Source organism: Acipenser ruthenus, chromosome 28 (assembly GCF_902713425.1).
Source record: "Acipenser ruthenus chromosome 28, fAciRut3.2 maternal haplotype, whole genome shotgun sequence".
Lineage (NCBI taxonomy): Eukaryota > Metazoa > Chordata > Actinopteri > Acipenseriformes > Acipenseridae > Acipenser > Acipenser ruthenus.
The window spans coordinates 21054260-21069578 of NC_081216.1; the positions used below are offsets into that span (position 1 = coordinate 21054260).

At 38.6% G+C, this 15319-nt stretch overlaps 1 protein-coding gene across 7 annotated transcripts in view; it reads right to left on the minus strand.

Moving 5' to 3' along the window:
• LOC117434979 (F-actin-monooxygenase MICAL2-like) overlaps positions 1–15319 on the minus strand; it is a 79084-nt gene that overhangs the window by 43418 nt on the left and 20347 nt on the right. For all 7 annotated transcript variants that reach the window (XM_034057744.3, XM_034057745.3, XM_034906801.2 and 4 more), the window contains exons 3-14: positions 9794–10001; positions 9436–9552; positions 7901–8002; positions 6423–6578; positions 5344–5444; positions 4540–4797; positions 3804–3919; positions 3345–3471; positions 2925–3015; positions 2002–2149; positions 1043–1242; positions 431–540 (exon numbers count right to left, since the gene is read on the minus strand). In XM_034057744.3, coding sequence (XP_033913635.3) covers positions 431–540; positions 1043–1242; positions 2002–2149; positions 2925–3015; positions 3345–3471; positions 3804–3919; positions 4540–4797; positions 5344–5444; positions 6423–6578; positions 7901–8002; positions 9436–9552; positions 9794–10001 — 1734 coding nt within the window. The remainder of the gene's footprint in view (positions 1–430; positions 541–1042; positions 1243–2001; positions 2150–2924; positions 3016–3344; positions 3472–3803; positions 3920–4539; positions 4798–5343; positions 5445–6422; positions 6579–7900; positions 8003–9435; positions 9553–9793; positions 10002–15319) is intronic.

Sequence of the window (15319 nt, forward strand, 5' to 3'; positions counted from 1 at the left end):
TTTTATTTGGAAAAACCCTGCCATTTCACTTTAAAAACATGAGAGCAGATTATATTCTTTTTGAAAACTGCCTACAGCGCTAACAAACCACTTCATTTCCTAGGGTCTAACGAATCTTGAAAGTGCAGTTTAACAGTGACCTTTTGGTCAGCTTTCTTTAGCATGAGCCAACATATAACTCTGTAATTATTCATACAGTATGTCTGAGGTTATTATATTTTAAAGTGCCGCATCATATGTTTTCCAGGATGCAAAGCAGCCACATGCAGTTGCGCAGAAACCTTAAATATTTAGACAGCTATTAGTGTTTTAGCATTGATCACAGAATTGTCACTCTGCACCCCCGATGCTTAAAATGAGTCTAAAATGATGTTCCTAGCATATAAGTGCGACTGCTATTGTATAGTGTGTGGATCAGGTGCTGCTGTACCTTTGGTGTTCGTTTTCTTGGCAGAGTTAAGTTAAGGAAGTTATAAAGAGGGTTTGCTGACTTTGCTGAAGAAACTTCATTACTCTCGCCAATTTCTCTCCTTAAATTGCCTGTAAAAAACAAAAGCGATAACATATTTAAAGCCAGATTAGCAGACTGTCACTGCATTAGTGTTACATAACAAATGTGACACTTTGAATTCTGAAGACAATTATTATTGTCTGTTGTCTATTGGGTAGGCACTTTATATATGAACCACGTTTGGGAAAAATACATGCCCATCATTCTCCTTGCTTTGGAGTCATCTATGCAAAGCACTGCATAATTTGTTTGGCATCTATACTGTGCATGAGAATATTGAAAAAAAGTGTAGCATCCAGTTTCATTAGTTCAAGGTTTGGGTGTATTCATTCAGCCATAACACAAACTAAAAATGACATGCTTTGCTGCGAAAGGTTAATAAATTCGAATGCATTCTTTATAATATTACATTTGCATGCCGGTCCATAATTGTGAAATGCATTTTATAACCGACACTGAATTCAAAGCAGATACAACAGTCATGTAGACGATACCGTTCCGTTTTGAGTACTGGTAATAAGATCTGCTTACCAGCTGCAGGCAGTGGTGTCCCTCGGAAGAGCTCGTAGAACTTGGAGAGGTACATGACCATGCTTAGCTTGTCAGGCTCACTGTCAGCTGCCATCTCTTTTCCAGTAGTGACTGGAGGAATACCAAACTCCCGCTCTACCATGTCAAACGCCAGCTGGTTGTTTTCGGCCACATCTTCTTCATTGAGACAATCAAAGTCACTGCAGAACAATGAGCGGACAAAGCCATCAGAGGGACTGGGAACGCAAATTAGCCATAAATAACCCTTCTTGACTGACAGGAATGACGCCTGGGAAAATACAGCTCTGGAAGGCCATCACAGCAGAATTCATTACTCTGGATGCTAAGTGTGAAGTAGAGCACAGAAAAGCTATCCAAACTGCTTTCCCCACCTCAGTCGCAGTGTAAATCGACACCCTTTCATTCGCAGAAAAAGTACTGCTGGAAGGGAAGAGACTAAAAGCTTTCAGGCACATATTGTATCTCATCTTCCTGTGGAATGATATGAATGAATACCCATGGTATGTTAAATAGTTCTCCTCAGACAGAGACACAGATTGATATGGGACTGATAAAAAATAAAGAGATTGGTGGCCGACTGAATACAGTAACAGGTAAATTAATTACATGAACATCTATAAGATACATCTAAATAAACTTTACTGAATAAATAATCTGAAGCTACAGTAGTTGCCTGTTAACTAAATGGCAGTTATACAGTATTATTAATAAAACATATTTATTACCTCTAAAATGTAATTTTTATACAAACAAGAATATACAAACTTTATAATAATAAGTGGCAGTTCAGATGGACGAGGTACGGAATGGAAACAAATACATAATTTCTTTATAGATCTTTTGAGCTCAAATATAACTTAATTTAATTAGCAGGTGAGCCCTGAACAGCTAAATATTACAAAGGCACATGTAACCCAATCTGCAGCTTTGTATCTTACAGAAGGTCAGGTCGAAAGTGGTGTATAAGAGCACACAGTGCCAGGCCACTCCTCCATGAGGTGGTGAGGTCGGATACATGAACATTCTTGTAGCTCTCCGTCTGCTTCTGACACCAGGTCAAAAGCCTGTTGGGTCGAATTTCAGATTCTGCAGCAAGCAAATAAAAATACATGAATGGCCAATACTGTTCACACCGTTACCAACATGTAAACGTACGTATATGTAATTATGGAACGTATCAGGAGACTGTGGATTTTTCTGTTGTTTATTACATGATAATTCCCTAAAGCAGCATAGCCAAGTGTACGGTAGATTCTGATACTCCTTACCAATGACAAGTACACTCCTCAAAGAAATACTCCGTTCAGAATCACGTCATGATTCGGAGTGGTGTTGGGTGGCCATGGAAGATGGATTTGTAATGACTTTTTAAATGTGGAATGCTGATAATCCAATTGTAAAATCCCAGTTCCGAGGATGCCTTATTCCCAGGACTGGTGATGTAGCCTTTCTAATGCTTTACAGAAACAACCATTGCATGAAAACAAATTGGAAAGGTTTGTTTTACTGCATTGGAAAGTGATTCCAGAGTTGGGTCAGTCACTCCCTTTCTTAATATTAGTAAGATATCCAATTAGTATCAAACCAGCGACCCGGTGGTTGCAAAGCGACTATTCTATCCATCATACTTAATCCGAGAGGTACTCGGTTTATTACAGAGGCACCAGATCAACATGATGATAAAAATAATCATCATCTCCTCTTAAACTGAATTAGTAGACATCAGCAATTATTTCTTAAGCTTTCTGTATGTCTGTATTTATTTTGTATCTCCAACACACCAGAGAACCACAATGCAGTAATGGTTCTGTCCACACACTAAACCCCATCAAATGAATTCTGCCAATTCAGTCTGATTTACCCCGTCGTGAAAGATTAACAGATCGTCTGATTGAAGATGCTCTTTCAAGGGTACACAGTTGCAATTCACCGGTAATGTACAAGTGGCGTACCTAAGATACAGAGAAGAATTAAAGCAGACAGATTTAGTTCCATGCATTACACACATTGCACAAAGGGGCTTGCTGAAAAAGGTGTAGCTCAAACCAAGGTATAAAAACAGGTCCACACCTAATAATTGCTTTCATGTGGGATTACACCCATAAAATCAATAATTCTACAGCAATTCTGTGCACTAGCATACGGAAATGAATCTCTTTAGGAAATGTGGCTTTTCCACAATGAAACAGTCTGATTTGACTATCTTGCACCTACCATTAACAACTCTATCCTCCACTGTCTATATAGCATTAGTCAATGTTCAACGTCTACAATAACTAACCTGGAGAGGTCGCACGCAGGTGCAGTTGAGGTTTGGATATCGAGTCACTGGATCGATTGTGTACTGGTCAAAGTTCTTTGTGATGTTTTCAGGGGTTGTCTGAGGCAGCAGTCGGTAAATACTCTCTCTAAAAAGAAAAGATGCTCAAAATATTCAAAATATGCCTCTCCCATTTTGTTCTCTAAAAACAACCTCATTATGTGTTCTCCGCGTGGGAACCTGTCTTGCTGAGAGTATTTGATCAGACATTGTGTTTCCTTGTTTTCTCAACTGGTGAAAATACTGTGCCAGCCAAGCTAAACAGCCTGGAAAACAATAAACTTCATATGAGAGGTGTTATTCAGATTGGTATTTGTAATAATCACAGATTTTTGGACACTATAATGATCTTCATAACAACTGAAAACCGGTGTAACCATGCAAGTATTCAGCACAGACTTGAGTGTTGAAACTCTGTACCTCTCTGCCAAGACCTCCAGCGGGGCTCTACCCTGAGTCCAGCTCCTCACCATCCACACCGTGTCGAAGGCAGCCAGGAAACCTCGAGCACAACCGGTCCCCATGGGCCAGAAAGGCTACAAAGACATGGCAGTGATTGGTTTGTGAGGGAATGGAACTGGAACATTGCACATGAATATCAACTCGAGAGACATTGCAAGTGTTGGAGCTCTAAAAAAGGAAAGATCGCAAAAAAAACATCTAATTCCCTCTTGTCATCAATTGGCTTTTGATCAAAACTAGAGAGGGGGCTATGAGAAGAATGAAGATCAATGCCAATGTATTAATAAGTGTGAAATTACTTCTGGTCAGAACTGACTGTTGCAAGAGTGTGTCTGGTGTTTTCTAACTTAACTGACAATGAGATTTTAAGTAAGAAGTCTCAGATTTTAAGTATGGAAGGCCTGTTGAAGCAGGTAAGGCTGTTTATGACGTGCATCACTGGGATTTAGTTATCGTTTGCATTCATGCCTCTGATGGCTAAACTCTACTTTTGACAGTGACAGGTTCCCAGAGACATTACTAAAACATTTCATATCTCTATCACATACTGTACAGCCAGCTAATTGTTGCTTTAGTCAAAGAAGACTAACATGTGACATAAGGAGCAATGTCAAGATATGTTAAACGTACTGTAAAAGGAGATTTTTTTGTAAATTATTTTTTTAAGTTAAATAGCAATGGAGATCCTACAAACCTCCAGTAAACTGTCTCCAACCAGAGCTACAAGCAGCTGATGCCCATGCCTCTCTCTGATCAGTGCTGCGTTCTCAGAGGCGTGCATGCTTGTGAAATCAAACATGGCCACGTCAGGCTGGCCGTAGTGATTTATTGCGAAGTCCAGAGACGGAAGTTGATAGTTGGTACCAAAGTCAGCTGCTTCCCGTGCATATGAAAGCAGGGCTTCCTGATTCACGTTCTCGCTACTGAGCAGCATCTCAGTGTCAATGTAGTCCTAATAAACAGAAACAAATATTTTAAGATTACTCCAAAACAGCAATTACTCTTTTTGACTAGCATGTATCTTTTACATTTACAGTTTCAAATAAAGACCAGCAATTAATACCTCTGGAAAAACAACAACAAACAAACAAACAAAAACTTCAGCAGTACTGTGCGATGTAAACTGAACATGACTGTTAAATTAACACTTGTCCAATGGAAAATGCACACCCCTCCAGCAGTGTTTTTGACACTGCAATTATCTCATTATTGAGACAGCCCTGGCAATTGCTTGTCAGACTGGAATGCTGTCAGCAATCTGTTATTCTTCACATTGATCGAGAAGACTACTTTGCGCATAAACCAAGTTTGTTTTAAAAACATAACAATTCAATTTCACTGCTGTCTACAGTGTTGCTCCAGCACTGAGTCATGTTGTATCTGCTCAGGACTGCCTGATGGGTGCTGTGAACATGTTCAAGTGGAGTCAGGTTTTTCAAACATACGTGTGATATACAGTGGAGCATAATAAAACAATTCAATATGAATCTAAACTTACATGAATAATGACCCCTTTGTCCAGCAGGCTTTGTTTCTTTGCTGTCATTACAAAGTAATGGGTGTTATCCCTATAATATACAATGTTCTCCAGGTCAATTCCTAAAAACACAAACAACAAAGCACTTTAACAAAACAAAGAGCTTGTGTGAATTAATAATGAAACACATATTGATCTTTCAACATTTTACATCATTAAATCACATACATCAAAGAAGCATGTCCAAATTGTTAAGGAATGCTTATGAATATATGAACCAATTAGATGTAGACTTGAATGGAAAGATGTCTTATTGAGTGGCTGGGAGCCAGTCCTGAACACCTTCAGTCTCACGAACAGAACTACAATAGAAAGCTATCTCAAAGCTAGCCTTTAACTGATCCTCACACTGTACATTAATTGACAATTAGGTTTTCAGCTGGGAAAAAGCATTAGCAAAAATGTGTTTGATTTGATGAATGCACTGCATAAGATAAAACACTGCTTGATTTGAAAATGACAGAAGTGGACAGTTTGTGTTACAACACCTATAACACTGCATATAGTTCCAGACACTCTTGGGTTAACTGTTGCTTTGCAAATACTTGATGCAATGAACCTCATTAAATCTGATAATCGCTGTTTAATTCATCTGGATTCCTTTGACTACCTCACATTTTCTATCTGGGTGAATTTAAGGAATCATCTCCAACAAAGTTGGGATATACAGTATTGCATGACAGGTGGGATCTCTCCACCCTTCCAAATCCTGTTATCTTCCCATTACATAACACAGTACAGTTTAGATAAACAAACTTTTGAAGCCTGTCACTGAGACGAATGACAAAGTTAAACTGAGAATGGCACTGACTTTTTAAACTAAAAACCAGAACCTTAAAACAAGACCAAAGACATCGTCACACAATAGCTAAAACTAGAGGACACATTCTAGTTGCTAACATCAGTCCCCCTTGTAAGTATAACATCCTCCTTCTAGATCTTTTACACTCAGAACTTAAGAATGGCAATTAGAGGCTAGTGAATCATTTTGCACTCTCTTATACAACAGAGGAATTATCAGAATGGAATTAGAAGCCCACCTGTTTCTTCTTTAAGATCCAAAAAGAATTTCTGGTTGAAGATGAAAGCAACACCACTAATTTCTTCTACCTTGGCTTCGGCCGTTGTGTTTCTGTTAATAAAGTTGGCAGTGATCGCTATGGCCAACTTTCCACGGAACTCTTTTCTTCTGAAACCTGAACAAAGTGAACAAGATTACTACCTCCCTGCTGTGCTGTACGATACAGAACATTAATCCCACGACGGTCTGCCAGTCTATCTTAAAATAATTAGGGGTGATTTACACAGAGGGGATGTGAATGTTAGCCATTAACAGACAGGGGTTGTGTAACCAACCGAGAGAAACCAACCACATCATGTCTAGCTGAAAGTTTCAAAAGGTTGTTAAATGCATGTGTTTCTAAATTAGGCGATCCATAAAAAAAATGATAGAAAACATGCTTCCTTGTACTTTTAATGAACAACGAGGAAAATTCATCCACCCTTTTTTATATGCTATGGTTTAAAATGATAAAAAGCAGATTTGGAGTGCTTAAGTTATGAACAGTAAATCGGTTCTTGGATTTAGTCATGCAAAGTTTCTATCAAAACCAGGGCACCATATGGGACCCCAAGTGGCTCACCTAGTAAAAGCATTAACGTTTGCAGGGTGATTCGCTCATTCAAAGACACTCAGAGAGACCTGCATTGGCTTTTGCACTACCATGGGGTTAAGGAAGAAAATCTGGTGGGGACTGGCCTCCCCCAGAGACTTGCTAAGCTAAGACCCATCCTCTAGGGTTCAGTAGCTTGTTGCTCAGGTTCAGGGGGTTGAATTTCAGTAAATGGGTTGCAGCAGGTGACATTCGATTTCAAATTGGGTAGAAAAAAAGGGTAACATTGATTAAAAAAAAAAGAGTACCATATGTGATCCTGCTAATCATGAATCTGCGTTCTCGACATTTATGGATTAAAACACTCTGATCAAAATGATTGGCAATCCAAACTTTTATATTTAAGAGGAATGCAGTTTTACTTCATTTATTTTTTTTTATGATCAGTATTGTAAAAAAAGGTTAGCGACATCAGACCCCCAAATGCAAACATGGACAACAGAGTGCCTGCAATGCTCATCCAAATCATTATGTATGCTTTGTGGTTGGCTTCGTTTTGCAGTTTGGCAATGCATTTAACACGAGACCTTTTATTAGAAGCAAAGTCAATGACATCATACATGGTTTGCAGAAATTACATGGGGAATAGTTACAGAGCCAAACATGAATTTATAAATTCATAACCTTTTAATTGCATTGAAAGAAAGACGGTAAATTTTCCATAAATAATGAGAAGCAGCAAGGAGCCTATTGCTCCAGAGTAGAATATGTTTTTAGTCATGCTTAAAAACTGTTATAAAGCTGAATGATGAAAGCATTAGCCTAAAAAAACATGTTGCCTACCAAAGCAGTACAATGGTTTAGCACTAGGCTTTGACTCCATCGTTGTGTCTTTCATTCCTTACCTTCCAGAGTGTTTCTCCGTCCATCTGCCCCCACAACCACATCAAACTCGAAATCTGAAACAGGGTGATCCATGGGCCGTATTTCAGCTCGCCAGCCAATTCCTGCAATGCAGAAAGGCCTGCTCTTTGTATAAATGCTTCACTGTGCATTCACCTATGATACTCATTAGATCTAATGGTGAAACAGTCAATATTTTGTGTGTCTGGTCCTCTCAGGGAGTGGTGCTGTTTCCAACATAATTTGGTTGCGACTGCACTTCAAGTTGTATAATATTGTGTGCAATGTTCTTAAAATCATGATTCAAACAGTCAACAGACCTACGTGTTTAACACCTTTTAAAATATACAGATGGACAACTTTTAATATGCAGAGTCACATCTTAGTGAACCACAGTAAGTAGAGGACCAACAATAAGGGATATTCGCATTGAAAAGCAATATGTGAAGGATATTTTATCCAGATTGACACAGCATGAGCTATGACTAACAGAAAGGACACGTCAAGTTCCTGTCACCTCATTTAGGAGGCACTCTTATTTATATCTGCCTGCTGACGTACAAGCAGTTCGTATGCTGATAGACAGCCAAAGAAAGAGCACTCCGTATTTAAAAATGGGTTGAAAGTTCCTAAACACAGTGTTCCAAGCGAAAGGGATCAAAATAAATGCATTTGGGCTGTGTTATTCAAAATGCGTTTTGGATCTAATACACGTAAAAATATCAGCCAAACCTCCAAGTATCTGGTTACAGGTGTTGAAATTTTTTTTTTTATTGGCACATGCTGTTGCTATCAACACTGTGGGGACTGGAGCACAACACCGAGAGATAGTGAGTTTCCATGTGGAGTCACAATGCTTGTCCTTCTAGGTCCAGTAGGGGTCAATCTGTTAATAGAACAACTGTAGGTATTTTTTAAAAGGGCACTTTTTCCATGGCAACGGTTTGATGTTATTTTTCAACACAAAAGCCAACCACTACAAAACAAAATATTTCAAAGCATGATAACTAGGAAATTACATAACACTTGGCACTATGATAAGGTGGACTGGGACTAACAAGCGCTTCCATAAAAGATACCATCTATTTTTTTCCCAAGTTCCCAATGTTTCGCCAGCATTACCAGCATATTGTTTTGTACTTTTCGTTGTTAAGGAAAAAGGTTTTTTATATACTGCAGAGGCTCGATATACTGTAACTTGTAAAGTTGCCTTGTGGGATGGAATGCTTCAGTGACACTGGGAAGCAGAGAAAAAGAACAGCAGTGTTAACACTATCTTCACACTCTCTACTGCCTGACTTTATCGAATGTAATAAATGGAGCATACAGTTGAGTAAAGTATGGTAGAAGGAGACAAGCAAAGAAATGTCTTACAAGGAAAACAAGCCTTCAGGGAATAAGAGGATAAAGAAAAAAAGAAAGGAAACTGGGGTGATAGGTATCCTGTTCTAGATTGGCATATCCTTGTGAAAGATTAAATGAACACTGGAACACTGACGAGTTTTTTTCCCCATGGTAGTTCGGAATGGAATCTTACCTTGATTCTCTTGATCCTCAGGAGGTTCCAGGAGCTTCACGAACTCCACGTTGACGTGAAATTCTACCCCGACTATAAGAGCTACTTTTACCAGCATCAGCTGCAGCTGTCGAATACCTGGCAATGAGATTTAATACAGATGCTTAATTAACCCCCATAAACTAAAGGACTTTTCAAACAACGCAGTACCGTGGTAAAATATATATCTCCCTCGACACACATGAATACTCAACCTTTTTGCTCGAGAGGTTAAAAATTTGTGTCATGCTTATTTTCCATAAGTATGTTAAATCTATATATCCATGTAGACAGAAAGAAGAGTCTGCTGTAGAAACCACTGTTATCAGAGAGCACTTACTGATATGGTCTATTGCCCCGGCGCAGAACTTTCCATAGAACTTTTTGGCTCCGAGTCCTCGGAGATCATGAATGGTGTAAGGCCACAAGTGTAGCACGTTGTTCCTGGAGAAGGTGTCCCTCTTCTCTATCACCACCACCTTGGCGCCAAGGAGAGCGAGTTCTATGGCAGTGCGCAGCCCACATGGCCCGCCTCCAATAATCAGACACTGTCCGTAAAAAAGAAGACAAGACTCATGCAAACTCCTTAGTTTCCAATTAGTGCCTGGATTTTAAATGCCATTCCACATGAACTTCCAAGTGAACTCCAATATAGCTATCATCAGATCATGATCAATTCTACAGGTATTATATTCATACAAAACAGACCCATTCTAATCTCAATTCATAAGAGCTACAGCTAAGGGTAACCATTAACATCTATTAAAGGATTCAATCATTCTATTGGGAAGAAGCAACTAGCTTTTTATAAACCCAAGAAAGACAAGTGTGATGGTAATAAGAATCAACATGTTATTGCTGTAACTAGATACTGTACCATACTGTAATTACTGACTATATTTGATTTGTTGTATGTTAAATCAATTCTAATGTAGAGCCTTAGAGGAGTTCTTATTTTAAGTGACTGTTCTCGACTCCTTTTGTATACAGACAGATTGCCTTTTCTGTAAAACAAATCGAACTTCTCCATGACAAGCACATGAGGCTCTTCTTAGTGCGTAAGGCCTCCATGGTTGTGTAGAGGAACGCTTCTGAGCATCTCCAGTTCTTTTTGACAGTGATCGGAAGATAGACATGGGGTTTGCATGATCAGAGAATTCCAGATATCCTTTCATCTAGAAATGCATTTTTAACCATTCCCAGTTAACAGGCCAGTCTGAACATTTATGAGGTGGCGATGATTTCACCCTGAATGAGTGTGGCGAAGAGCTAGGTGATGTTATTAGCGTATGCTTCAAAAGCATGATCTCACTATCTAACCACGCTTGAGTCACGCACAAAAAGGCTATTGTGTTAAATAAGATGGTTGGTTGTTTCGGTTAAACCACAGGCCTTTTTGCATGCTTAGTATTTTTTTTATTTGAAAAAGACAAAATACTAATGACTGGTAATGGGCATAAATAGTTTTATGCAGCTGTGGTAAGCTATTTGTGGAACGAAACCAGATATTACATGTAAAGTAATACATATGTATATGTGTATGTCTGATTTAACTGATTTGACTTCAGATACTGGTACCAATTTACTGTAGTAATCTTTTGCTTCTGGGCAAATTTTGCATGCATACTCTTTTTTGTAGCTAAAAACTTAGTGATGATACTGCAATACACTGTCTGGATATGTAACTACACCTTTTACGCACTCTTTTGTACCCACAATGCCAAACAGCGTATCTAAATACATTGGGCACAAGGCAGCGTATGTTTTAAAAGTCTATTTTAAAGTTATTCTTTAAGGCCTGACAGGTTAGCAGGTTAGTTGTTGGTCATGACATCCATGTGGGTTTGAAGGAAACTTTTTACTTTGTTACAGTATGTTTATTTCAAAGCGTTCTCTTTATTAATGTGATTGCAACAACTCTTTGATGTTCCGATTGTTCACCATGATTGTTTCATGGTTATTCATGGAACTCAAAGACCGACTGTGACGTACATTCATTGTTCAGAAACACTATGGTCTGAGAATGAAAATCTGTATGAGTTGAACATGGTTTGAATGTAGAGTATGCCAAGCATGGTCTAATAATGGTTAATAATACTATATAATGACCAAATCCAGGCTGAACACGTTAATAGTTCTTATTTGAACCGTGAACCAAACATGGTTTAACACGGTTAACATAACATCTGGATAGCCCCCATGTTCCCATGGAAAAGGCCAATTATCAATGATATAGAGACAGTTTTAAAAGGAATAGAAAATTGGATCAGCTAGTCCCCATTTCCTATTCAAATATGTTTCAGAAAAATAAACGGGAACTCAATGGGTGGTAGGGAAGTTTTAAGTTGTTGAAAATATTTTGACATGGTAGAGTTTCTGTTGAGGATTCCTATGGCTCACCAAACACAGTTTCCAAGGCTCTGGTCCAGGATCTTATCCTGTTTGCTTAGTGTGCTAAGTATGCTCCACTCTCACTGGGCACACGAAGTTGTATTCAGGGTTCTGCTTTCTCAGCGCTACTCACAAAGCTGTGAGCAGTGGTTAGAGAAGTCAGACCATAAAAGGCCTGGGGCAGCTTTTCTGGTAATAAAATAAAGTAATGCTTTAGTCATTTTTGTGTTCCTGATTAGTACATGTCAACCAAGTACAGGAAAAAACAACAACTGAAAAACCTGGCAGATGCAGCTGATACTTAATACTTCAATTCCTTGGTACTTATAAAGATTGTGATTTGGTTTCCACAGGTTGCATTCTGCCCATTTCAATGGTGTCCCATCTTCTTCATGAGGATGACACATTTTTATTAGTGTTATGAAAACTCTCCCTTTGGAGACATTTTTAAGCTGATCAAGCTTAAGATCAAGGATCAAGTATCTTAGAAACACAACACAATCTTTTTAAATCATATCATGAAAAGTATTATCACGAGGACAGTGAACTTTGAAAATGTTTTGAGAACCTTGTAAGCTCAAGGCACTAGTTTACCTAACATGTACACAAGCAGGATTTTGTACGATATCAGTTCTCTGCACTGTGTAATGATTCTCCTGTCTGAGATACTCACAGCTGATAAAGCATGTGTAAATGACACTCCACGTTCGAGTGGCAAACTCTACCCCTGCCATAGTTTAAAAACCTTTGTCTATTTTCTAGGTATTTTTAGGGGGTCCTAAAAAGGGGGGAGTGACCTATACACCAGTGTGACCTACAGGCTTTTTCCTGAAATTGTTGTCTCAAAAAAAACAAAGGTGGGGGAGACTTATACACTGGTGGGACTTATACACTGGTGGGACTTATGCACAGTTTTTTACAGTACTTGGCAATATAAAATCCTGTGCAACAGTTAAAGGAATGGCTGAACGCAATGCAAGTGTGTCTCTTTGCTGCGGTAAGGAACAGATCATCAAGAAGCCATCCATTTGCTTGTTCCTACTTCCTACCTGCTCTATCAATCAAAACCAACCACCAGCAAAAATCAATCACATTGACGAGCCCTCTCTATTTAATTTTCTTAAAGAATGCAAGTATATGCATGATTACTGCATTTACTAGCACTGCAGTATGAATGATGATTGTTAAGTAATTGTAGCTAACAAATTTGTTCCATAAAGTTTCTCCGCCTTGCACAACATCCACTTATTAGTGGTTTTTAAAGGAACACTTGTTATAGCAAACACACATTTTCATTTCAAAACGATGTCTGGTACTACGCTAGGTTAAAGAAAACTGTTTAAAAGCCATGGTTGTACTTCCTGGGTCATTTCACTGGGGGAATGAAATTGTCAATAATTAATCAGCAGCTTCCCCTATTGGCATTTAGCCAGTAGCACATTTTTACCCAGAATACACTGCTGAGGTGAAATGATCCAGGAAGTTAAAGTGCGAGCAGGAAAAGGCCTAGAAAGAGAGCGCTTCCTCTAACCTAAAAGTATCAAATATCATGTTTTAAAATGAAAATACACAGTGATATAACACATGTTTCTTTTGCACACTTGAGACCTACAGATGTAGCCAAAGGAAGTGCAAAATGGCTAAGAGTAATGACATTATTTTGTAAACTACAATTACTTCAGTATAATGTTGCTAGTATTAGAAAGCACACAGCAGTTCCTGAAAGTAGAATAGTTTTGTATTGCTTTTTCTACGCTTATTGCAGAAGAATTGACCAAGAAACTGTATCTTCTGCATACTGTACTTAAACACCAATGATTATTCAACAAATATTTACACACAGCTTCAGGCTATTACAAATGTTTCAAACGATTCAGAGTAGTATGGGCCTAAAATCCTGCAGGTCAAATAAACCATGAAAGACAGGAAATTGCATCATACCAGTGTGCTAATACCAGTCTGTAGATATAGTTTCTGTCTATTTTAACACAAAAAACGCCTGTTTCATCATGTGGATCTATAAAAGCTAAAGGAACAACAATCTGAGAAGCACATTCTTGCACTGCCGCATAACCCGGGTTGAATTCCATATAGTCTGTGAAGTGCTGCACTGTCTCCACAAGCACTGATAAAGCAAAGCTGATTTCTTCAGCAATCTGGCCATCGTATGCTCCTCGGGGTAGACTGGCGTTATTTCAAATTGTTTTCGCTGGTCTGGCAGTGACTGTGACACCACCCTGTAAACATATGTCTGTTTTACTCAGCTCTTTTTATTGCTGCCTCTATAAAAAGACGCTGACCCATGTGGAAGTTCTGAAGTCATCCAGACATTAGGTATAGAATTTTTTATTCTTATTATTATTTACATAAACTGGTTATATTGCAAAAAAAAAAAAAAAAGCCGGGGTGTCAAAATACAATGGTTTTCAAGCAGTGACCATTTCGTCCTTCGATAATCACTTTTGTTTTTTTATCTTTTTTGTTTGCTAAACATAAAACTAAGCATAATCTCACAGCACAAAGGGATAAAGGAGCTACAATATACAGCTGCAAAATTGTCTGGGCCATAGATCTAACAACTGGAACTGTCTTCTCTATAAACTATGGTCCGATGCAGTTTTGCTGGTGAATGAAGCAATATCAGCAAACACAGAGGGGTTTACTTTTCCAAGTACAGTAATAGTGAGCTTCTTAATATGTATTGTAAAAAATGTAGTATGAAATGTCATGTGGGATGATGAAACTGTTTGGCCCAGGATCTCCTCTTCTGGCCCAGTAATAGCCGCCTCAAGGGAGTGGGAAGGCGGGGGAGAAACACTTGCAGAACATTTTGTGAAAGGTGGACTTGGTCTATATAGTATTAGGTAGCCAATAGGTTTAGTGTAGCGGGCTGAGCCTCGCCCCTAGAGTTACAACAAGCCTCTAGAAAATGTTGCTGAATTAATATAGCAATGAAAAAAAAAATGTAAACGCCAACTTATGTTGAAAAAGTGATAAGAAACAACAGCCTCCAAATGGGTCTGACTTTTTACAAATATAATTTAGAGAATCAGTTAAACCTGTGTATAAGTCGCACCAGTATATAGTCTCCCTGTCCCTTCCCCCCCTTTTTGAGACAATTTCAGGAAAAAGCCTGTAGGTCACACCAGTGTATAAGTCGCTCCCCCCTTTTTAGGACCCCCTAAAAATACATAGAAAATAGACTTATACTAAGGTTTTTACAGTAAATTGTCTGCCTCTGTTTCTCTAAATAGAGCTTGACATTTTTGAAGCCCAGCTCATTCAATGTCAATGACTGTCTAGTTCAGCTTTAACATGGTTTCAATCATATCATATCCAGCTGCCAGACTTCATAGCTATCCAGGCTGCCAAATGCTTTTTGCAGCTGTAATGTGTGGAAATAAAACTTAATTCCAATTTCCATGTCTTTACACACAATTTTGAAAAACAACGCGTCTATAATTAGGGTTAGAAC